At 42.4% G+C, this 25,970-nt stretch overlaps 1 protein-coding gene across 6 annotated transcripts in view; it reads right to left on the bottom strand.

The window, feature by feature from the left end:
• LOC137137644 (ADAMTS-like protein 1) overlaps positions 1-25,970 on the bottom strand; it is an 87,082-nt gene that overhangs the window by 43,280 nt on the left and 17,832 nt on the right. For 5 of the 6 annotated variants that reach the window (XM_067524174.1, XM_067524173.1, XM_067524172.1 and 2 more), the window contains exon 2: positions 11,629-11,793. In XM_067524174.1, coding sequence (XP_067380275.1) covers positions 11,629-11,793 — 165 coding nt within the window. The remainder of the gene's footprint in view (positions 1-11,628; positions 11,794-25,970) is intronic. The other variant, XM_067524168.1, reaches the window with a different exon arrangement.

Genomic DNA, 25,970 nt, shown 5'->3' with positions numbered 1-25,970 from the left:
ATTTTCTTTGATGGGGAGTTACTGGATCCATGCATAATGATAGGTTTCTGCTGAGGAAGTCTGTATCTTTGGGTGTTTTGCGGACGTTAGAGTGGGAGTTAAGAGACAGACAGAGAAAAATACAAGATAGAGATGGAGACCTGTGCAAGTCTATATGTGTGTAACATTCACAAGCCAAGTAAGACGTCATTCCCTTAAAATACACTGAGAAAATCCAGTTTATATTGCAAAACTCACCCCCGAGGCCATGTTCTTTAATAGCGATGGTGAAATGTGGAAATTACATCGAGTTTCTCATTCACAGTTTACAAAACAAAATCACCAAGCACACGCTCGTGAAACGAAACCCCGTGTGCTCCCCTTTAAGGTTCGCGTCAAGTCAAAGCCTGTCCAGGTGACGGAGAGGGAGAGGAAACATTCGGATGCCTGACTGAGGAGTAACCTGCAATGGATCAGGTCACCGTCACCCCCATCCCGCTCCCACATAAAACCCCCTCTCTACCCTGTTTTCCCCGGTGCTCTTTGGCTTACAGCTGTCTAAATATGCTACTGGTAGTGAACTTCCAACCCCTGAGGTGTTTGTGCCGTTATACAGGCAGCAGCTCGGACAGTAAATGTGAACAGCAGGAGAGGAAAGAACAGCAGAAGAAGAATATGCAGCATTCTATTTTTACCCCCAACTGGAAGCTTTTTTTTTCCCCCTCAAGAAGCTGAACTCTTTCTCTGAACCATGTCCAGTGCAGGTTCAACCAAAGGGAAGAGCAGCAAACACAGATGAGTAAGACACATGTGCTGGAGGCAGACAAGTGCTGGTCTACTGACATAATGTTTTCTCCCTGAGTCAAACAGTAAGTTTGAAGTTGCTGGTGTTGTGAAGCTCAAAAGTTAAGGTTTAAAGCTTAATTTTAGGGTGAAGGTACCGTGGGTCCCCACATGTGTAGGCTCCCAAACGAAGGTAATGAAAGTGTGTAATTCAGACGAGAACACTGTGATTCTCAACACCGGAAATCGAAGCGCAAGAGCAACATCTTGTGTCTGCAAAACAAAACTGCACGTCCTTCTGGAGGAAGACTTCTTCTCGAAATCTATGTAAAGACAGTCCGACTGTCAAAATTGTGTATTTATTCGTTACAAAACAGCTGCAAAAGTGTCAGTGAGCAATAGGCTCAGATCTCTGAACAACAGACATTTCCTAGTGTGAAAGACCAATAAACTCTTTATTACCAATACATTGCATGCGATCACAGTTGTCTCAGCTCTAAATATCAGCTTCAGTCCCACATCACTCATGGACACACACATACACACATGCACACCCGCGCGAGAGATGACGGGCACTGATGAGACTTGTCCGCAGTGTTTGGGATCGTCTAAGCGCTCTCATGTGTGCTAGAAGGTTTACACAAACCCCAAAGCTTCTGGCATCAGACACAAAATAAGAGGGTGTTAAAATAAATCCTCGCTCCCATCCATTGACCGAGCAGACATGCCCATATATCACACACACATGTGAATGCATTTTAAATCGTTAGCAGCTATAGACAAAGAAAAATAATAATAAATCACTTTCTCGTCCATCACCGTCACATTCCTGCAAACGTAGGTTCACAGTTACAATGACACACGCAAACACAATGGGAAAAAAGAGCAAGCGGCTCGTGGGGCCCCAGTGTGAGCACTGGTGTGTCAGACAGGAGCCTCAGGCTGAGCTCATCCAGAAGGGCCTCACTCCTCGCCTCACTCTAATTGGTGTCTTTTGCCTCGTGCCACCAGGCAATTGAGGGCGAAACAGCGCCAGACTTTAAAACGTCTCCCGCCCCCACCTCCCATCCTATCACTCCATCATCTGTGGCATCCCAGTGCAGGATGGAGCAGTCTTCATCCCCTATCATTAGCTCAGTGAGGTCATTCAGAAAAAGTGATTGCGAGAAATGCCGCGCATTTGCCTGTGGTTCAACAAGGCGCCACAAATCATAACCCAACGGTATACGCCACATTCTTAAACTTTAAGGAAATGCAAGTGTGCTCCGATGGCAGTGGTCAGTATGGTTATGCTGAAAAAGACATTTCTCTTCTTTTCTTAGTGCCATTGCAATATTTTGTTTTCATTTCTGAGTGGAGATGAGCGCTCGCTTGTTTTCTGCACATTATTAATGACTTCATCAGTGATCAAATGATTGATGGCTTTATATTGTTACCACAAATATTCACGCTTGGCTCCAAAGCAATGTGAAGATTAATACCATAAATCACAGGCAGAATATCTTCATAGTCACGTCGTATAACAACACAATGCAGCCGTCTCATCCCGGGGACCAAATAACACCAATAGTTGTCTACAGTCAGCTAACACCCTGGCTCCTGGCCTGAGGCCTCCAGGCAATGTTTTCATCAAAAGACCTTCATCATCGTGCTCTACGGGCCCATAAATCTTGGAGCCTCAATACTCCACTGGGTCACCTTTCATTGGGATTTGCGTCGGGATTGAAGAAACAAAGCTGGGGAATCCTGGAAGTTTGCGAGTATGTTGTGGGAGGATGCACATCCACTAAGGCACCAGATGCTGTTCTGACACAGATCTATTTCTTTCTACATATGACTTCCGAAGAGATCTCAAAGTTCTACTGTTTGAAATAAGTATTATTGTAAGTGCAAATCTCTGATTAAACTTATCTTAAGTCCCTGAGTTTTACCACTTTGGCCTCACATTTGAGTTTGACTGCTTTTGCTGTGTGCAACGCATCAGATTCTCCTAATACAACGTCTGACACAGTACATGCATCTGGGAAACATCACTGGAATAAATACCACGCCAAATAAAAAGAAAAGGCCCAGTTTCTTGAAGCCTTTGTGGTTTGAATCACAGAGCGGGGCCGTGCTCGCAATCACCTGAGACCATTTTGTAAAACCTCATGAATCAGAGCTCAGATGCGGGAACAATCAGGGGCGACTTGTTGTGCAGTCAAGAGGGTAGCATGCACAGGGGAGGCCCACAGAGCCATGCCAGATCTGCCTGTTATACTAAGAGATGTTTCTGTTGGTTATTATAAACAAAAAGTTTACAGTAACGGCATGCTGCTGACCGAACATCCTTCAAACACATCATGTGTCTCACTCATCATTCATTATATATACAGTTTATATAAACAGTTTGTCCTGGACCTTCCCCTTGGATGCTGAATTGATTTGGCAGAAATAAAGCACTAAATTATATTTTTTAAACCTTTTTTTTACTCGTGTAGTGAAGGAGAGAAGATAAGAAGAGGCAGGAACAGCTTCGCTGATTCTGAACTTGCGTCTCATGTACAGAAATGACATTATACTTGACCTACATATATCAAAATATCGCTCTGCTTCTAGCTGAAAAATGCCTCCAGATGACATCTCTTGGAGGGACCTTCCGTTCAGTTTATGTTTTCTTGTTGCTCACACTATGGAGTATGTAATTATGGTCAACCTGCTTTTCCAGAGCTCCTCCAGATGACATCATCTGAACTCCTAATGATGAAAACCTCCTGTGGGTGATGTCACCCGGAGGAGTTTTTTCAGCTAGAATTGGAGAAATATTTCAACATCGGGAGGTCAGAGGGATGTACGTTTACGCCCTAAAAGTAATGCAGAAGAGAGCAAGTTGATATTCGGTGAAGTCGCCCAATGAGATGCATCTCATGCATCAGATGCAGCTGTAACATTACTGCGATTAGTTTATCTTTTAATAACCTCTGAGCTTTTTAAATGGGAGGAGAATGAAAAAAAAGTCCTAATCCATTCACGTTCGGTAAACATGAATACTGTCCTCCTGGTTTCCTTTTGCTTATAAACATATATAAATATAGCTTTTCTATGTTTAGAGGTGGGCAGCATGGCGGTGGGGTGGTTAGTGCTGCCACCGCACAGCAACTGCAGAAGGTCTACGGAGTTTTCATGTGCTCCATGTGCCTGTGTGGGTTTCCTCCGGGTTCCTGCATGTTAGGTGAACTGGTGACTCAAGTGGCCTAGTGTATATGTAGGGGAATGTATTTGTTAACAGTGTATGAACATTCTTATTAACATTAATAGATAAAAATTTACATTATGAGTAGTTTATCATACGTAAGTATTTAAGTACATCAGTTGCATAATTTGCAAATGATAAAACTCTTAACAACAAACCATTGTTGACCAGAGCCATTTGTTGACGCTTGCTTAAAGCTTCTTATAGCATAACTTAACTCTCATTAATGCTTGTTAGTATATTAAGTAATGTCTTTGTCATAAAAAAAGGAATTAAATGCATTAATAACCATAAGATACCTGTTAGTTAATGGTTATTGCTACTTTAATGAATATTAAGGAATGTGTCTTTATTGTGCACATGTTTTAGCCTAAGACCTTTGTTGCAGGTTATGTTTGCTATTTGGTTATATTAAGGCCATTTAAGCACCAGACTGTAAAGACCTTCCTCGAAAACGCACACTAAGCTCCAATTTATACCCTGCATGGGATTAAAGTGTGTATCCAGTATGTAAGCATGAGAGAATTTGAGGGGGCGAGAGAGGCTCGTAGGGTAAACTATAACCCAAAGAAATCCTTAAATGATGCTCAGCCGAAGTCGAAGCATACCTACGCATCACAGAAAGATTTGGTCTAAGTACGCCTTCTTAGGTTGCAACCATTGTTCACTTTTCAGCCTGGAAGAGTGTTACGGTTATTTTTCAATTTTGTGGTTTGTGAACAGATTACCTTCTCTCCCAGGGCTGAGAGCAAAAAATATCTCTGAGTCCAGGAGTGTGTGTGTGTGTGTGTGTGTGTGTGTTCCTGTTGTCTCCCTACACACATGCACTTCACGGTTTTGACTTTCTCATGTTTAAGCTCAGAGTATTTACAGCAGTTTTGCAATGACGGGCTTCTCAGTATGCAGCAGAGGAAGACCACCATGTTCAAACCAAATGCTTTGTTCAAATGCTCTAAGTCATGTGCAACCAGATACGTTGCATTAAGCACGAGCCTAGAAAAACTTTAAACTCCCCCAAGAATATTCAATTTACAGACAGACATGCTCTACTGCTTTATGGAAGAAATCTAAATTACATTTAGGAAACGTAGCTGTTGCTGTCATCTTAAATTACTTAGTGGGAGAGATGAAGATGTTGTCGTTGATAATGCTGCAAAATCCAAAAAAATTGAATATGTCTGAAGGGCAAATGCAGAAGCTTTTTAAAAATCGCTGCAGGATACAGGCCACAAAAAGCACTTACGCAAATGGATTTTACATATTTCAAAAACCTGAAATAGATCTTATATGAAGGAGTGTATCACAGAAATAATTATATTGCACAAATCTTTGCTGTGGCAGGAGGGATGATTAAGTAATCATTGCTGCATCTGAGTGTTACCGATGTACTGTGTATGCTGATTACCGTCACTTTGACTTTACTAACGTCAAAGTTAGTTCAGTTCAACATATTCAAGATAGTAACTTATATATATGAAAAAGAAATAAATCCTAGATTTGCGAAGATAGAACTAGCTAATTTTTGGGCATTTTTGCTACAGAAAAAGATAATTTGCAATTTACTTTTCGAGTAATCAAATTATTGAAACATGTCATCTTTTATGTCGTCTTTTGAGCTACGGTGTGTTTGATTGAAAGGGCAGAAAATCACTACAAAAGCTCACAGGGTCCCGGTCGTTGCTCTGACACAATTTCAGGGATCCAATCTGTGAACATTAATCACAGCCCCTCCTTGCAGTAAACCACCCAGCTGCTACGTTTGCTCTGCTACTGTACTGTACATGCCCAACCACCGCCGCAGCAGAGCCAGGAGAGGCCACATTAAAGGCCACATAAAGATTCGTTTTGGGTTCCACCTTGCCCACCGCTTGACCTAAACTCCACAGAGCATGGGTGGCAGGCATCCTTCAGCAGCTAGTAATTACTGCTGTAACTCAGGATAGCGCTCTTGCTTAGTTCACTGGATATTTGCTACTTAAGGCGAGCTGCCCGAGCCAAGGCTGCAGAAGTTTAAACTGGAGGGCTACTGAAAATCTACTTGCTGGGTGCTACCACCCAGCAACTAGTCTGTTTATTTCAAGTGAGGATCCACAAGATGGAACACACTTTGTCCTAGTTTATTTTTAGGCAACTTCTCTCTTGAATTTATTTAAAACAGCTCCGAGTGTTTGGTTTTGCCATCCACAAAGAGATCTTGTTAGATTGAGATGTTATTGTTTGGCTGCGATACTGATCGATTTAAAAACTGTGGCACAACTTCAATTTGCTTATTACACACTAGTTTAACCATACTGCAACCACATTCATCACGGAGGCCATGAATGATCTCGCCCACGTGCCCAAACACACATCCAGGACCAGAAAATAAGCGGCCTATTAGTAACAGCCGCCTCCACTTGGAAGCAATTAGCACATACGGTGCCAAAACCCAGAGCGAAGACATCCAAAAATTCCTGGATGAAACATTCTGGCATCAACGGATCCCTATTGTATGACTGTGCCTCTGTTTGTCTGTGCATGCCTGCTGAATGCACAGCAGAATACAAACATCTGCAACCGAGGGTGCAACCTGAAATGTAAACAATTAGAAAATCAATCAGTCGCCCACGAAATGTGTGCGTGCCTTCACACGCCGATGAGGTGAGGATGATGGGGGAGGACCGAGAGGCATTATAGCTCATAGAGCAAGAGGTTTTACCCATTAATCATAGACATAGTTTTGGATGCTGTTCTTATACATTATGAGGTGACATGTGATAGTGTTGAATGCTAAAGGCGCAGAAATCACAAACACATGGATGCCTTTTTTGCACAGCGCAGTCCGTGCACATCTCAGCATCCACATACAAACAGACAGAAGATTGCATGAGGGAGATGAAGGGTGCACGTGCAGCGGTAGCCAGCAACGCAAACACTGCCGCATGCGCTCAGATACACACGCCCACATTTGTTGTGTGGGTGTTGTGGCGGGGTCTCGTCCCCGATGGTATTACTTCAGCAGCACCACTCCGGTGCCCGCAGTGCACTGCTGTGAGACCACATCAAAGCCGAAGGGAGCTATTCGCCGCGGCACTGTGAGGGCCAAGGCTTCACTGAACACATATGTTGACGGAACAGACACACGGGCGAGTAAAAGATCCCCAGCGCTAAGCAACGTGGCTTTACACCACATTCACCAGCACTCAGCACTTTCCTCAAGAACACTGAGGCCGAGCCCCCGAACAGCCCTCGCCTGTGCCAAACACCAGTCGGAGAGCCAAAGTGAACAAGTCAAGAAGGCAAAAGCCTCCTGATTCATGTTTGGCTGTTCGGGCCTTTTCTTTCTCTTGCTCTAAATGCGCACCATTTCATCATTTGGCTTGTCTCGCAAACAAATTTCAACAGTCAGGGAATTTTTCAGACTGCTGGCTATGCAAAAGCAAACACTGGCATTCGTGGCGAACTGGTGTCACGAAATCAGTTATTAACTCGCTGCTTGGAATCGGGGTTTTCCAATCCATCTACAGCATGAGCAGCATCACATGGAAGAAGTGTTTCTAATAAATAAGTTGTTGTGTGCATTATGAATGGATCCAGCGAGATCAATTTCTCCTAAAGAAAATCGCTCAGACAATAAATATTATGATCAAAGGCAATGATGTCACAACTGAACAAAATATGCACTTTATTAAGTCTGGCTAGGGATAGACACATTTTATTTTATTTTTTTGGTATGGTACTATCCCAGTGAAACAAATAATACACTGGTTAGACCTTTGGACAATGCTTTGGTTTCTCTTTGTGCCAAGCCAACTGTCCAGACACCATACTTGTTTGCTCGCTAATAAATCCACGTATTTATTGCTTTGTATGCACATTACCATATTTGTGAGCATGTTAAAGCCACAAACTGTCGAATCGATGCATTAGTGTGAAACCAAGACATATTAGCAGAACTGGGACCGACTCTCAGGACTTAGCACGACTACTGGTTGAAAAGTCCTCAGGTTGGAAGCTAAAACTTTAACTTGAAGTGGCATTAACACCAGGAGACACAGAACATAATGGGGGAAAAAAAAAACCTGGGTCTAAGCATTCTCTCTGACTGCCAAAACCAACATGCCCATCCTTTTAATGAAGACAAATGAAGTGTTCAATTGTGCAAGAACCACTGCCCTTTCCACCTGGCACAACTTGCAAAACACAGCTGCCAAGACGGTGCGCAGCTGAGCTACGGGCCCCTCTCTCTCTGCGAGCTCCTGCTGCCTCATCCACTGAGGGCTCGCCCTACTTGCCACCCTGACCGGCCCTTGGCCCCGCTCACCAACTCCAATTACTCCGAACCCTGACACCTTGCCAAAAGGCAGAAGCGTTTCGGCGCTTGTTTGACGCAAAGGGTTTTAATAAACGAAAAAAATATTCCCCCGACTGTTGCTGCCTGTGGTGCAATTGAGCATGTAAAAACATTAAGGCCCCGTCTGCTTGGCACGTGATGCAGTGAGAGAGAGAGAGAGACGCACAGGGCCAAAAAAAACACGAGGCATCTAACAAAACATGGGGCTAAAAGATGTGAGGGAGAGGGAAAACGTGAGAAAACAATGCAAAAAGACGAAACCTCAAAACCACGAAATGTGTGAAGACACTGGATCTAAAGTTGTTAGTACAGAGTCGGGCTCTAATGATGCCATTACCACCACTTAACTGTCACAGCCCATAATATCCCCCAGTGCAGCGTACGGTGATTTACACGGCAAAGAACTAATTACAAGCAGTGTGTAGCTGCACTTTGTGTATCCACTTCCTATACTTTACTGTAAGCATTTAGCTTTTTAGTGATGATTAGAGACCAAGAAAAGGACTCTGTTATTTAAAGCTGCACAAACAATATGTTTACATTCAAACAAATCAAATGAGGACGCGTAATCTGTGTGGATTTGCCCACAGTCACCTACTCTAGCTGCAGTTTTCCTTTAGCAGCTTCTTTTGTTTTTCTTTTCCAACCTCATCAGCATAGAACAAAGCAGATCTTCTAAGAATAAAAGCTCAGATGAACTCACCTGTGTAAAGCACTCTTTGGCCTGCCTCTATCCTCCTTCCATTCTGAAACTCCGGTTTCATTTATTTCAGTTTCAATCTTATAGAGATAAACAATCACAGTTTAGTTCTCTGCCTGCAGTTAAATCAATCTACCACTTGAACAAAACCTGGCAAAGTGTTTGTCGTCATTTTAAAACACAGTTTGCAGGTTTTGAATAAGTTACAGCTCTTAAACTGCAACAGATCAAATTAAAAAGCTGGAAATTTGAAGGCCAAACAATGAGTGAGAATCATCATAGCTAGATTTATGAGGAGCTTTTCTCTTTATCTTCATAGCCATTTAGTCATGTTAGAGATTTTTTCCCTCAGAAGCCAACAGTTGCACCATCAGACCCCCCACACATGTTGATTCAGTAACTTCTCCAGCTAATAAATGTATTTAATATTTGTTTAGAAATGCTGACACTGTTGCGGCACTACAGCACATTGTTACCATCACCCAATAAATATGGGTTCATTTAAAAAAGTACGTTAGGCCTTAGCTGTTTGAGACAGCTCTATTCCATCAAAGCAGCTCAGGCTGTGGCTGCCAGGAAAAACACTTTCCCTCAGAGAGAACAATTCATCTGTGGCCCTCTTGAGGGAATAGGGTAAAGGTGCCGGGGAGGTCAGTCTTATTGCCCATCAACCGACCCTGGCACATTCTCATGTAAGTTAAACAAGAGAAAACGAATACACTTTGGAGTAAGATCCGTCTCCTGGGTCGCTTACTAATTAAGCTGCGCTTGTCTTGGCTTTGATTCAAGCTTAACATTGAGCCAAGATCCAACATAGAGCTGAAAGAAATCACAAGTTTGGCTCCTGGGAGTCTGTAGGCTCCTCATATGAAGACATGTTAGTCTATACGTGTAGGAAAGGACGACCTTTTAAACAGTGGCTGTTAATGCTGCGGCTCCTGTTGTTGCCCAACTACGCATTACTGTTTACCGGCATCAGGTGTTTTCAGTCGATCAGAAGCTGGATGATACCATTTCAGATGAAGACGAAGCAGGGGAAGACAGGGTGAATTTGTATCTTCCAGCGTCTGATAGATTGAACACACCTGATCCCGGTGATCAGCATAGGTTAGTGCAGGGTTAGTCGGAAGAGAAACTCTTGCTTTGTAACACTATTAAATCTTAGGCAGTGACAAAGATGGGAGCAAGCGGCAAAGGCTTTGGAGGAGTTTTAGTTTTAGTTCTTTGTTTGTTTCTGTTTTTAGTTGGACATTTACAGTAGTTTAAAGGATGCCTGGCAGTGGTGAAGGCAGGCTGCCAAAGTGACGGGGGGGGGGTGCTTATGCTGTTCTCATTTCCCTCTTGGAAAGACGTGAATTTCCTATATTGTCTAACTGTTTATAAGAGTATTTGCACCTGTGAGTAGATGGCAAAAATAATGCAACCAGAGCATGAATGAAACCCATAAAGAGAGGCAGAGGCTTTGAAGGCATTAGCGCAATATCAGGGAGTTGATATAAATACCTTTTCTGCAATGTTTGGTTTGAACGTCACTCAAAAACCAGCTGATGCAAATTCAAATATTTACTTGAGGTCAGAGCATCATAAATCACACTGCTCCTTGGTTTCAACATGAAATCCAAATTCGGTAAAGGTAGCTATTTGTGGTTTATCACTACATTACTGAACACTCGTCCCACAACATTTAAATTCTAATGAAGGTTTTTCCATTATGTCTGCTTTGGGATATTAAAGAGCCTGTACGGTAAAAAAGTAAACTGTCAAATATATGTTAGCTAAATATACCAGGTAGGGCAAAGTTAACGTGGACATTAGAGAATGAAAATGATCTTGCTCTGTCATTTCAAAAGGCTGCTCGATATATTATATTTGTCAAGGTCAAAAGGTCAATTATTCAAGTGTAAATGTTGTGAAATATGTATGGGGATAGGGCTTTTCACCTTTTAGCTTACTAAGGAGGTCTACAGTATTTGGGTATGTGCCTTTAAATGTGGCTACACTCGGGTCAATTGCATGACGTCCTCACAACAAATAGAAAAGTGCTTTGACATTTCCTGTTAGCGATAACTTAATACCTCTTCAGAACCCTTTGATCACTTCTAACAGATTCTTCTAAAACTGCTCCAGGACCAGTCCCATCAGAAACAGCTCAGCCCATCCTCCCACCCAATTAGATAAAACATCTGGGTGAGATATGGGCTTAAAGAAAGTGCTATGACCGGGACTCATGTATCATCAAAGGTGACGACAGAGTGGGAGAAATGTGATGCAAAAGAGCCATCCCTCCCCAGAATGTGCAAAGTGTGTGTGTTTCTTTAAGGGGTCAGTGTGTGCGCATGTTTGCATGTGCTGCCCTGTTTCACGTCAAGCTCGAGCGGCCTGCAGTCAGATTACACCTCCACTCCCAATGTCCCATGATCATCATTCACTTGAATTCATTACTGGGGTGTAATATGGATGCTTTTTCACTCCTCTGGTGTGGTGTGTTATGCAAACACACTGCAATAGATTTATTGGCTGATTTAGTTTTATATGACATTTCAATTTATTTTATATGTAAGTTATACAAGAAAGAAAGCCGGACCGACTGGGGGAATTCACCATTGTGCAAATACAGTAAGTGCCGTGTTCTTTCGATCGGGCACTTACCGGGTCTTCTGGCTTTTGGCTGCTGTCTTGGAGAGGCTCTTCGGGGAGGTGGTCTCGTCGAATCAGAGTGAACTCTCTGATGAACACTGCATCCTCATTATTGGCCCACACAGCAACCTGGAAAATCAAGATAGAGTCAGCACACAAGCTATATGCATAGCCTAACCAAACCATATGTGGTGGTTGGCCCGGAACGATCCCATGTGTGAAACGTGTGTTTTAACCATAACTGGTCAGCAACTTTAACAACTGTTTATTTTTGTAACTATGACAATATTGGTCCTGTAACATTAAGGAAGTGCTTTTTTTTTAAGACCAAATCCACAATATTTTATTTTCAAAGCCTAACCTTCTAGTTTTTGTGCTCAGTTCCAACAAAAACAGTGAAAGTTCCACAGTAATTAGCCTGTGTTTTTGATACATTTCATCCAAAGGAAGATCCAGGACATCAGCTGCTATTGTGGTGCAATACCAAAAGATGCCTGCTTAATGGGCATTAAGGTTGGAGGATTTGCTGCCCATAGGACAGGTTCACACTGGAACATTAAAATATGTGTAAAAAAAAAACAAAAAACCCCGGGATTCTTGGACGAAGATCATGAAGGCAGTGCAATGCATGAAGAGAAGGCAATGACAGCAAAATGGGTATAAACACATTAGCCTCTAGATGTGGTTGGAAAGCGTTAAGCAATAACTAATAAAGCTGATATTTAATATATTATATAATATTTAATATAAATCTAAAAGTTTGTACCCCTTTTCTTTTTTTACCTTGGAGATATTTTGTGGAACATTATGCTGAAAGCTTTGGATTTTCAAATGGGAGCAGGTTTTGTTGCAGAGCATGGCCCAGTAGTTTAGTCCTTTAGCATATTACACGTTTTCAGTGAAAGAGGTATTTTGTGCATTTCATATTATACCTGCATCAGATCAGCATGAAAAAAAGTGGGAACAGCTTAGCTTTCATGGCAACCAACATAGAGTATGTGATATTACTAATACTATTACTACAGCAACATCCTACATCAGAAATCACTCAGTAAGAACATTTACATACACTGCATTAGTTAAGGAAACGCATAACAGAGGAAGGGCAGTCTTCCTGTTTATTGATTGATTATGGATCCTTTGAATATACGAAAGCAGATATGAAGGCTCAGTCCACAATAGGCCGAACTATCGCACCACTCTGCTCTGAAGCAATGGTGAAAATGGGAAATCGAAGTAAATTGTAGAAAAGCTTGTGTTTCTCTTTGCAGTCTTTTAGTATTGGGCATTCTTTCTCCTGGATTTGGCTCTCAACCGCAAATCCCTCTTGATGAGGGGAATCATTACATGCCCTGGAGGAATTCAGAGCACAAGAGATCTGATATCAGAAGGCGTAGTAACCCACCCCTTGAGGGGAATCATGGATATGGCCCATTAGCAGCGCAGCAGGACCCGCATTCTCGAGGACAAACAAAATCCGAACGGGGGCCTTCAGCTGCTCTCTGCGGGACATAAACACACTGTAACTGGCTGCCTCCCGGGCCTGAGCCAAGGCAGAGTGAAGCAGAGCACTGGATGTGGGTTGGGGGTACTGAAGGTTTTTCACATTGTGGGGGGCTGCAGGTTTTTTAGTTGATGGGTGGAAAAAAAAAAAAAACTGCTGCTGAGCAACTGCAGCAAAACGTACACCAGCTTTCTGTGGGAAAGAGCCACAGAGTGAAGTCTTAAATAAGACAAATCAAATCTGGTCTAAAGCCCCACACTCAGCACTGCTTAGCTGCAGTCACTTATGCTGTGGAGGCATCTGTAACAACACATAAGTCACTGCAGTAAAATGTGGTTAAAAATCCTCCTTGGATGACCTACAATGAATTTGTTGGGTGTGGATCAGCAGATGTGGCAGCTGTTAGGCCAGATTTAACATTTCGATTTGTCCATTCCTAAAAGATACATGTAAAATTTAAGTTTTTCTTTTACTACTAATATTTGTTTAACCCCTAAGTGTGTGTGTGTGTGTGTGTGTGTGTGTGTGTGTGTGTGTGTGTGTGTGCAAGTCAGGATGAATGAATGTAAAATCTTACACACGGTAAAATACACAGTTGGTCATTTATTACAATATGTTTCTCGGGTTGTTATAACAGTTTAAACACTGCAGAGCTGAAAAAGGACATTAATTCGTTTAGCACGGGAAACCAAATAATTTATTACAAAAAATATATATATTTGCCATATATATGACAAACACTGCACCGAGACATGTCCTCTTTGAAACCGATGCTTCAAAGTATAATATTGCAAGTCAGGGGTAAAGCAAACACACAGTAGGTCGAATATACGAGCATTAAGAGAAGTTCTGCTGAACTTCTGTGTGTGTGTGTGTGTGTGTGTGTGTGTGTGTGTGTGTGTGTGTGTGTGTGCGTGTGTGTGCGTGCGTGCGTGCATTCTAAGATGTACCGAAAACCACTTAAGTGACCAGATGTCCTTGCTCAAGGCTAAATGAAGGCCAGGCTGAAATGAACATGCCAGCAGTGTCTTTCTGAACAGATTTTCTTCCTCTGGAACTCAGAAATTATTTTCTCACACACTTGTGTGCGTCTGAAAACCAGACAAAACTGACAACCGTTTCCTTGTCTTTTTAAAGTTTGCATCAACTCTCTTTAAATACACAGGATGTGCTGGAACCAGGCTGAGGTACAGGCTAATGGTGCATGACAGCTAAGCTCTCCCTCGCAGGAGTCTTAAAATTAGGATCTATCAAACTCATTTCCTGGGAAAACAAATTGGCTGTTCAGTGCCAATGTCAAGCATCCTGCATACCCCCACTGGATTAAACCATTAAAAACTGGCAGAGTATTTCCAAATAGGGCCAAAGTACTCAGTTTAATTGCGCTCGTGTAATGAAAAGGCTTGGTGGACACTGAGAATGTCCTTTACTTACAATGCTTTTTCCAAGAAAGTGTGTTTACATACTACAAATCTGCTTTGCCGAGTATGTTTAACATATTTTGTGCTTGAGTTACACACACTCATTTTCCCCCAGTACATAAAGTGAGACATTCCTGTCTTCCAGGGAAAGAGTATAGAAGATGCAGTATAGAAGCAGACGAACATCTCCCAGTTTCAAAGCTGCTGTCATTTGCCGTCTAACAATTTGTTATATTACAAATTCATTAAATGACATGAAAAATGGTTGCTTACCGTAGTGCAGAGAATTGTGTGGCGCTGCTGAAAATGATGTGCACTAACTTTCCAGCACTGAAGAGCAGGTGACATCGTAGGTAATAACTAAACAAAGCTGATCATTTAAAGTGGCTAAAATTCCATATGTCCCATCTATATATGATTGGTGGAGAACAAAATAAAGGCAAAAAAGACGGCGCATATTTCACTTCAGATCAGATGAATGCTGATGTTGCCCAGTGTCCCTCACATGTCTAAACACTGTACTTCCCTCAAAAGGCCAAATTCTGCAGGTTTAACCAAGTGCTTTGAGTAAACATCATAATGAGGGTTCAGTTGCCCAAAGCAATGAAATACATTACTTTTAACTGTTTCCAGATAACCGTTGGCACAAAAATTGGACATTATGTAACTTCTACTCATTAAAATGTATTTTTTGATGCTTATAAGTTAAAGATGGGGGCAACATAAAGTCCTTTTTCTGTACTAAATAGAATCAGCACTAGATGTTGTAAAAGCATGTAATAACGCAGGTGAAGTTTGGGTTTATTTAAATTAAAGCTTTGAGAAGGTTAAGGAAACAAGTGCTCCTGGTTCGTAGGGGCACCTGTGACTGAAACACCCAAGTGCTACTGGCATCCCAGGCCCCAGATTTACACATACGAGGTTCAAATCCAGTGTGGGTGAGTGTGTATGTGTGTCGATGCGACAAGGGGCAAGGGTGAAAGTAAAACCAGGCTGGTGATTTGTTAACCTCCGAGGCGAGTTGGATTTCAAAGAGCCTGTCTCCACCAGAGAAGAGGGGAGGAAGTGAACTCGGGGGCAAGTCGGGTCTTCAAAAGCGCGTAATCAACAGTAATAACATCCAACCGATATTATAATTGAGCTTTCCTGTAACACGGTGCCAGCCTCCACTGTTTAGGTGGAACTTTTAGCATGGTACACTAGGCCCAAACACAGACTTCTGTTTCTGTTCCGTGCCCTGCTGTTGTTTATTAAGATTTTATCCAATATTTAGTTAAGGACAGTTCTTTTTCAAGTCTGGCTTCTGTCTGAACGAAGCCTAATAGAAAAAGATATTTTTTTTGCTAATCCGCTTTCAAAGGGTTTCACATAACACTGCCTTCTCTTCCTCCCCCTTCTCTGTTCTTTTCGCATAAGCTGGGAAAAACCTTTTTTATCTCCTGAGGATTTTTTTTCTCCATCCATCCTCTGCCCCCTCCACATTGATTTCTTCCCTGGGATTATGACGAACTCAATTTAATATGTGCTCATTACCGACCCACGATTTCTTCAAGATTGTGGGACTGATAATAAAAAGAATCATAAAGGCAATGACAGAGTCTTGGCTCACCTCAGGAAACAAGACACCCTTCAGTGTAAAAGAGGGAAAGAAATACTACTGGTTGCAATTTTCAGTTTTACCTGCGAGGCAACAGGTTGTGACTAAGCTCTGTGGGAAATGAAATAAAACTGAAACAGCACTTTCATCACATTCTTTGATTCCTGCTGGATTATTTTGTTATCCTAATAATCTTTTGCAGACAGTCTTTGAATATATACTGTACTTTTACTTTGCTTTCCGGGCCAAATTTCTCACACTATGATTCACTGATCTTTCTCCCAAGTTTGTCCTGCAACATCAGGGGAACAGTGGCACGGAGCTCAACTTGTCTCCATTGCTGCCCTCTTCAACCCCTACCACTATTCATCTTAAGCAGCACAAGGAATGAAAAGCATGACAAGATAGAAGAATCCAACTTTGATAGATGGAAATTCTTCTTGGCACTGTCATCACGTCCCTTTGCATTTACGCTCCGTTACTCCCATGTTTTAATGCCTCATAATGATCCGTGACACCGTCCTAACGATGCATGAGCAGTTCTTTGACACGGCCTTTCAAAGTCCTCATGCAACCGCATGTTACCTGTCTCGTTTCACATATGTCCCGTTGAAACAGGATATGGGTGCAGAACATTATACAGATGAGTTAAACCGGTAAATCAGATGAAAGAAGGGGGTTGAACTAATGGGAGTGGGTGCATGCTGTCGAAAATGTTTATGGGATTATTGAGTGGAATTTTCAAATACAGGTATATGGGGAATATAAAGTGGTGCATGCTCACACTGACTTATATCCAGCCTTTGACAAAGAATCTACAGCTAATTTAGCAGGTTTGTCAGCATAGTTTTCCTGCCAATTCTTCCCCAGTTGCCACTGCCGACTCCCTGCGGCCCAGACAAACAGGGTCTGTTTTTCTCAATTATAAACCTTTTTCCCATGGTGTATTTCCATCTATCCATTATCTGTAACTACTTCTCCTGTTCAGGGGCGGTGGAGGGCTGGAGCCTATCAGCCCAAGCTGCCACTGGGCGAGATGCAGCATGCACCCTGGACAGGTCACCGGTCAATCTCAAGGTCAACACAGAGAGGCAGACACTGACAGACAACCATTCACACTCTTCAATTTAGATTCACGAATTCACCTGACGTGCACGTCTCTGGATTGTGGGAGGAAAACCACGCGAGCACGGAGACAACATGCAATCTCCACACTGACAGGCTGCAGCGAACTAGGGATTCAAATCTTGTAACTGTAAGACAGCAGCATTAAGCAGTTATGTATTCAGTAAAAAAGTGAAGAGCCCGGAACTTTTAACCCCCAAAATCTCTTCATGTTCTAGTTTATTGCTCTTCAAATAGATACATAGATATAATATATACTGTGAAGTCCACAAGTTACTGTAAGTAAGTCATATTTCGTACTTTAGAAGTCACTAACTGTGTGCCATGGTTTCTCTGCAAGGCAACGGGATAACTCATCTCAAGAGGTCATCATCAATCATTTTGGTCCATAGTTGTCACCGGCTATTTTTCTTCAACTGCTTCTTGCGAGAATCCCCTCAGGCCACAGGATATCAGCATGCAGTACAAACAGACACCAAATACTGTGCGGTGTCAGGTGTCTGTGTGGCTGCGGCCCTTACAATAAATCACATTTCTTCACTCCAGAGATGACCACGGGCTGACTGCAACTTGAGCGCTTGACCAGTGTGAGGGCGCAATATTAGCAAATAGCATATTTCCTGCTAAGTAGACAGGTTAGTCCACCTGCTGACCATGTGTGAGGCCACAGCATCTCATCAAGGACTTTCTGCTTTAGTGGGGGGAGCCAATTCTGCGGTGTGACACTGATGCAGAATAAACAGATGGAGCACTGAACGCCACTGAAAAATTAACTAGAGGAGAGACATCCTAATGATGAAAAAGCTTTACAGTAATCGCTGCACCAGATGTTGTGTGGTTTTCCAGCTCAGGTAACGACTGCTATTATATTTAATGTGGGGGTTTTTAATGAGGCATCAAAAAGAGTTCTGACAGCTCATCAAAGCACGTGGAGAGAGCTTGGATTTAACCAGTACCCGGACCAAAAATGCATTGTCTTAACATAATACTCATACCGTCGCAAGTATTCCAATAAATGTGCGAGATTCTCTCATTTTAAATAGAGAGTCAATAGGGACCCTTTGTAGGAACGATGCGGTGAAGGTGTTGATTTGATCCAGAAAATCCGCAGTCTGCCAACCTCCTCACAAATCTCTGTTGTGGTGGTAAAAGAAAACACAATGGGTACACAGCTGGGTACCCACTATTAGTCTGTTAAACTTGAGGCGTAACAGCAAAAGTATCGCTTTTTGTAGGCATATTAAATGACAGTAATATGACCCTTATTTATAACAAATATGTGCAAGTATGACTAATATTTTGTATTACTAATGCGTCACATATCTATGTGTAATGTAGAATGTGTTACTCATAGCTAAGAATTATCACCTACTGGAACCTAGATTCATTTAGTCCCAACACTGAGGCCATATGGCAATAATATGTCAAGAATGTGACTGATGTTAGTTATCTTCTGCAGTTCTGCCCCTTAGTGGCCAGGAAATCACTAATGCGGCTTTAAAATGCAACTATGAATTTTAGCTGCTGTTAAGATGAGAAATACTGTAACTTCTGGATGTCCCCTCTCCAAACAAGCAAGCCTACTAAAAGATAACATGGCTGAGCACAATGACAAGACTGAGCAAGGGCCTGACTCTGCTGACCTCTTCAGTCTTACAGTGCCAGCTGCAGGAAACACGGACAGGCCCACATGGCTTCCCACAGTGACAGGCTGAGTGACCGAGCAGGGGAGGGAAGACCACACCCGGACATATGTCCTCTAATTTCCTGAGACATGCTGGTTCTTCCTGCAGAAGACTACAGAACAACTTCACAACTGTAGCGTGTGAGGAAGGAATGTTGAAATGTTGAACTAAAATCTAGTGATTTGCTGTTAATCACTTCAGAGTGGAAAGTCAAAAATAAGTTTTAAAAACTATGATATACATGTAGTGGTTCATTCACATTACATAAAAGGACTGAGAAGCAGCAACTTGGATTTAAGTTCTGAATTATCCATTGTTTTCATTAGTTCCCTGTGGCCTGACTGTTGGGCCAAGCTCTCTCTCCGATGACTGAAAGAAAACGAAGCAGCTGAGAGGCCTCACCTTTGACACTTCTCCACTTTAAGACATCCACCCAGTTTGCATCTTTCATTACACCCACTTAAAGACAAAAAAGCCACTTGTTTTCCCAACTACTGCTCTGCCCATGAGGGATGGCCTTGGCCCTTTGTTACGGCCGACTCCAGCATGTCATGCAGACGGAACGGTTATGTAAGAGTTTTAACCTGGTGGGTAATTATGATCAAATCATGTTTATGCAGGATGAGACATCATCCGTTTCCTGAAATCATCCCGTAAGGTGACAGAGATGGATGGTTTCGAGAAAGCAATGGAAGTACGACCTTAATTGTGAAGGTCAGAGAAAAGATGAATTGATGAGGAACATATTAAACATGAATGTTATCTCTGTGGGAAACAGTTTAAACCAGTATCATGTGTGATAAATGCAAATCATGTCATTTTAGGGCTCAGATATTATTCAGGGAAGTCATCAGCAAATTCATATTCCAGTCATTACGACCATGTCACTGACCACATGTCTGGTGGTTCAGTGGTAGAGCATTGGTTGGGATGCAGAAGGCCGCGGGTTGGAATTCCACCCCACAGACTGCGGCCCTGCCCAGCCGCTGGTCCGAAGCCCGGATAGAATGCGAGGGTTGCGGCAGGAAGGGCCTTCCATGTGCTGCAAGAGTCTACATCACTTCTGACAGTGCCCAAGACGTTAGCAGCAGATTAAAGCATGAAAGGACCGAGACACAACAAACCAATGTCAAAGAACGAGGGGCGATGAAGAGCAATCGCTGTGTTGCCACACTGCACCTTTGACTGGGTGGACACAGACCGTTTGAGGGCAGAAGACCTTCGGTCTATGCATATACAGTACAAACTGTAAACAAAGCACCACTCTGGTTCACTGCAGACACAGTTTATAGCTTGACAGTGGCTGACAGCCAACCATCAGCTTGGTGCGTCACAGCCTAAGGTTGCGAGGTGGAACTAGTGCAGATTGGACCCGTTATAGCACGTACACATAATTACAATCCAGCAGATAATTACAATTGAATGGATTAGTCCCTGTAAAGCACACGTTTCACGCTCTAATGTGTGGCATTTGGTTAAATCGGTAATTAAATGTGAAACACCTGCATTCAGTCCAGTATTCAGCCAATGCATCCACATGCTGTAACCAGCTATGAGAGAATCGCCGAAAAACCATCCCTACGCAACACTGGCACCAGTCCAGCCGTCAGACACAGACAGAGAGACGACCGCGGCAGCTGTGTGACAGCTCTCCCCTGTCCGCTCGTCATTAGCCCGATCGATTCAGTGGAGCGTTTGCGCCTTCGTCCCTGTGGCGTTAAGCAGCCGTTGCCGCCGTTAATCAGTAATGAAGCTTTGTGTGAACACAAGACCGCACACCCCGACCAAAGCAGAGATTAGTGGCTTAGTTCGGTGTTCAAGGGGGCCATTACTGAGCAGTGGATATCAATTCATAGTTTAATTCCTAACTGCATAGTACACACACAGACACACAAACACATGTCCTCTCTCATCATATAAACTCACAGAGGGATTACAATTGACAGCTGGGTGGCACAGTCAATACACAATGTTCTGCACAGACTGCGCCAACAAGTTCACTGCTGAGTACGTGTGTGCTCCTGCACAACCCGTTCAATACACCGGGGTCATTTCACACATGAAGGTGACTGTCACAGGAAGATTGATGACAACACTTTATATGGGTTTCTGAAGCGGTTTTCCATTTTTAAGATTTAAGTCTTATGTTGGCTCACAGAGTGAATTCATTTAAGAGCTAAAGATAAACATTTTTCACATCTTTTTTAAGAAATTAAAAGCATACTGCCTTCATACTGAATCGTTTTACAGCAATGCTATATTTGCATAGACCGTAATATATACAAGCCTTGACTTCATGGGGATCAGTAAAATTGTTGTGAAGCAAACTGTACATTTCAGATGAAACTATGCACAAGAACAAACATCTTGTGAAAAAATGAGTGGGAGTAGCAGCTTTAGATGATTTGACCAAGGTTGCACTGACCCAGGAGGTAAGATTTACCTTCTCGCTCTATCAGTCCTGGAAAAGAAACAGAATGTTTTTGGGCTCTCGCTTCCTTTATCTTTATAGGACACTGCTAAAACATATTTGGGAATTTTTTCATGTGAAAAAAACTTTTAAAAAGTACTTTGAAAATACTATTTAAAAAAAAAAAAAAAGCACACACTGAAAGAAGGCCTTTATGGGATTCCTCGGTCAGTACGTGGCTGCTCGATATGATTGATTTCTGAATGTTGAGTTGTGAGCCGAGTGATTTCTGGTCGGTTTTCAGTGGCCAAAAACCAATTAGCACACTGAGATCTGGTAATTTTCCCAGTACATAAATTTAAGCAACATAAGAGTCCATTATGAACCTCTGCAGAATTGACAGTGGCAATGCCCCAAACGTGGATCCGTCCATGAAATGCAAGCTAACCGTCCATGCCAGACCTCCCAGAAGACCAATCCAGTAATCCGCTGTTTTCTTTCGAATGGACAAAGAGCCAATCTGGCAAGCCGTTGGCCTGATCACACAACCCTGAACGCCAAACAAATTAAACCTCGGCGGTGTTCGGCAAGCCTCTGCAAAGGATGTCATTATTAGCATCCAAGAGCGTGGGGGGAGACTGCAATCTGTGAAGAAGCCATTCTCACACCACAGGCATGGCCAAGCGATCTGTTCCGCTGAGTTTCCTGACCTGTTTTTTCGCCCACATCAATATGAGCAATGAAAACGTTGCCCTTTTCTACAGAGCACAGTCTGTGGTTACCAACATTCCCGCACTCAAATTAAGCCCCTCATTTGCAGAGTTGCCTAACCATTGAACAATCTTAATTTCCGTAATCTGTGGCATTCTCAAGCCCTGATCTCATCGGGCTGGCAGCAGGGCAAATAATGAAATGTCGCCCTGTATGTGGCATGCCATCTTTAGTTGTCCAGCACTCCACTCAATGATCCCATAATTGGGTTCTGCATTACTGTGAGCCAGCTGCACACTGGGCACAAAGTGGAAAGAATTTTGGATGTTTACCAGTAAAGCAAAGTTTTCTGCCTGACACTTAAACTTAGACCTAAACTTGCAATTCAACGGCTTTTTCTTCACAGCACAGCCACATCCCTCAACATTCATAAGTTGTAGCCATGTGTGTGTTCTATTAACTGATTAAAATGAATGTTGCAGACTTAGCTCTGAAGCACGTCTATAAATTATGGAACCCAAATCATCAATTTATGGACCAGAGGGATTTTCTTTAAGAATCTGTTTGGTCTCTTAAAGCCTTCATACCATGACCACTGCATTTCCACTGGTACACCTACAATTATGTTTATTGGATAAAGTCTTTGCCTCCCTCACTTTTGTTGGGCCATACACACACACTAATGATGCGTCTTAGATATGTTGTCTGTAAACTTACAGAACTAGTCAGTTGTTTGGACAACTGTTCTCATTCAATGGGTGTCTTTGTTTCCATTGTTTCCTACCTTGTGGGTTGCGACTGAAGACATCAACGCTTGTATCCTAGTGGTGCATGCCACGTACAGATGCACTCAAAACTATTCAACCCCCGTCGTTAGGTGTATTGGCAAAACTTTCAATCTTTCAGCAGCCTTCCTGAGTAATTTTTAGCCCAATACCTATGGGCAATGGCCTCCAATCATATCATATTCTTGGGTTTACGTCCTTCTTCAAATCGCACCTCATGGACTTTGAAGTGTGCTTAAGATGATTGTCCTGTTTGAAGGTCCAATGATGCCAGAGCTTCCTCACAGATAGCATGATGTTTTCACTTAGGATGAACTTATACTTGAATAAATCAATCTTTCCTTTTACATACTGCAGGTTTCCTGGAAACCTTTAGAGTTTAGTGTGTGTCTTTTGAGGGCTTGACTTTTTTTGACACTTTCACCCTTTTTCTAACATCCAAATAAACACTCAACAAACCCTGAGCCAGTTCAGGTAATGATGTGTTCTATGTCAAGCCCACCTGGTTCAACTAATGAAGCCCTTGATTAGGTGCATGAGGTTTGCTTGAGACAGTGCTTGATTTGCAAATGTTTGCTCTTATGAGGGATTCTATCCAGGGGTTTGAATAATTTTGCGACTGCAATAGTCATTAAAAGTTGCATTTTTTTGTTGATTTTGGAGGGACCACTTGTAACATTAGCTGCGTGGAGCTATTTAAATTGTTCTTGTTTGATTTGTTCATTGCAAACAGCTGAACGTTATATTTTGCCAATACACCTAATTTGCAATGTGGGCTGTGGGCAGCAATTGTAACATCCACGGTTTGGTTTGAGCTGAGAACCTTTGATGCATTTCATACCCCTGTTTTCTTCCCGTGCTTCGCCCGTTGTTTGGCATTGTGTCGATCAGCTTCCTGAAGCAGTCACCTGGAATAAGTTTCCAACTGTGTTGAATGATTCCCCACATAAGCTGGTTGGTCCCTACTGGGTTTAAGTCTGTGTGACTGTGGAGGCCAGGTTATCTGCAGCACGCCATCACTCTTTTTCTTAGGCTGGAGTTAAGTTTGAAGGCATTTTCCTATTGAGAAACAAATGATGGCTAAATGATAAGTGTTATGTTTGTGCAGTTACCTTTTAAAGCAATAACATATAAAAAGTACTATCATTTCTCTTTACTTAGTTGAGCAGTTCTTGTGGCATTACAGATTACTGCAGAAGTCAAATTGAATAGCTGGGCTCTATCTGCTGTATACCACCTGTGAACCACACTAGGTGACTCCCTCAAAGAGTTGAAAAAATATATAATATCTATTTTGCTTCAAATCCTCTTACATCATAGCGATGTGTGCAGTTTCATAGTTTGAAGTCTTTAGTACTGTAAATATGGACAATGTACAAAAAAATAGAAACAGAGCTGACAATAAGAACAACACCACACACTTATTGTTAGTGTGGGGGAACATGCAGAAATACTGATTATTTCTACAATTATTAATGAATTATGAAAGAAAAAATAATAATAAAAAGCCATGTTAACAACTATTTAAGTTCTGACAGATTTAGACATTTTCTAAGGTTCTTGACCACGAACAGGAAAAAACACTTATCTAAGAATAAGAAAACTAAGTTTCAGTTTGCTAAAAATACAATTATACAGGATACAAGATATCTGGCATAAAGCAATTTCATTGTTATTATTGTTAAAACTAAGTTTTAATTATGTAGTGAGGCATCACAATGCAGTTAACACTGGCTAAGACAATGCTATGTCTCTGCTATGTTGCTATGTTGCTCTTAGGGCCGTTAGGATTGTCTCACAGTACCAGGATAAATGTTGACAATGACCACATTTACTTTTAAAAGGGCCCTGGTCTCTGTCTGGCAGCCTCTTCCAGACATTTCCACTTGACTTGACATACTCCTGCAGCCAAACAAACCACAACATCATCATCCCTCTGACACACAAGCTGGGGAAACCCAGCGATTTGTCTCGGGTCCTCTAAATACAACAATCACCCTGTGGGGAACCGTATCTGAGACACGCACACAAGATCAGAGACAACATTGTATCCATGTATTCAAGACCGGTCTATAATGACACAATGTGACAGCTTAATATTGCCCTGTCCTTGTCTTGCTGAGATTCCAGAGGGTACAATTATCTCAGACGATTGACAGACACCAGCCAAAAGAGCAGAAAATGATCTCCCGGAAAAGCTAAATATGCTATAAAAAAATACCCAAGATGCACAAGACTAACAGAAAGCACTGTGCCATGATAGACACACAGAAAACATGTTGACACTTATAATGAAGGGCAATTGCCAGGACTTGTGACAGTGATAAGCCTGTCAAAAAAAATAAATAAAAAAGGTCTCCAAATTGTCCAAACCTGTCCTACATGTGTAATTTCGGAAAAATTGAGCCATTTGATGAATGATGTCCCTGAAATTTGGGACACAGCAAAAGTGGCATTTGACAGAAGGGAAGATGGTTGGATGGGAAGGAGAATGGGCACATATTTTGTTCTCCCCATTCCCTTTATATTAACGGGTCAAACTCGAGTTACCTGACTCTACCAGCCCATCAGAGGGCAACCTGGTTCCCTGAGCGTGTGTCCCAGTGTGAGCCTCATGCGTTTAATCGTATTCCTCTTTTCTGGTTCGACGTGGATTAGTGCAAACTCGGGGAACTCCCGCTTGCTCCCGAGGTTTGAATCGTGGTAGGGTCTCTATCTCGGGAAAATCATTTCGCTCTGAAGCAACAGCAGAGACAAAAATAAAGCGAGGTCATTTCAGTCCATCGAAAATGGAAAGATTCAGTCGTCAGGGTGTTAACTGTGCTGATCCCACTCAGAACTATTGAAGAAATTCTTTTCCAAGGAAGCTGTCAGCTAAGATAACACTTAACGTGTTTCAACAGTGGTGCACACGAAGTGACAGTTTCCAAATATGCGGGAAGAGTTATTCAGCAGTCTCCAAGTGAGCGCTGTTCCTCTGTGGCTACAACTTGCATTCAGTCAAACACACAGACTAAGTACCTGGCCTGGAATTTAGAATGACCCCCGTCTGCTTTTTGCACGACATG

This window comes from Channa argus, chromosome 12 (assembly GCF_033026475.1).
Source record: "Channa argus isolate prfri chromosome 12, Channa argus male v1.0, whole genome shotgun sequence".
NCBI lineage: Eukaryota > Metazoa > Chordata > Actinopteri > Anabantiformes > Channidae > Channa > Channa argus.
The sequence above is the reverse complement of the archived record's forward strand: the minus strand, read 5'-3'. Positions and strand labels throughout refer to the sequence as shown.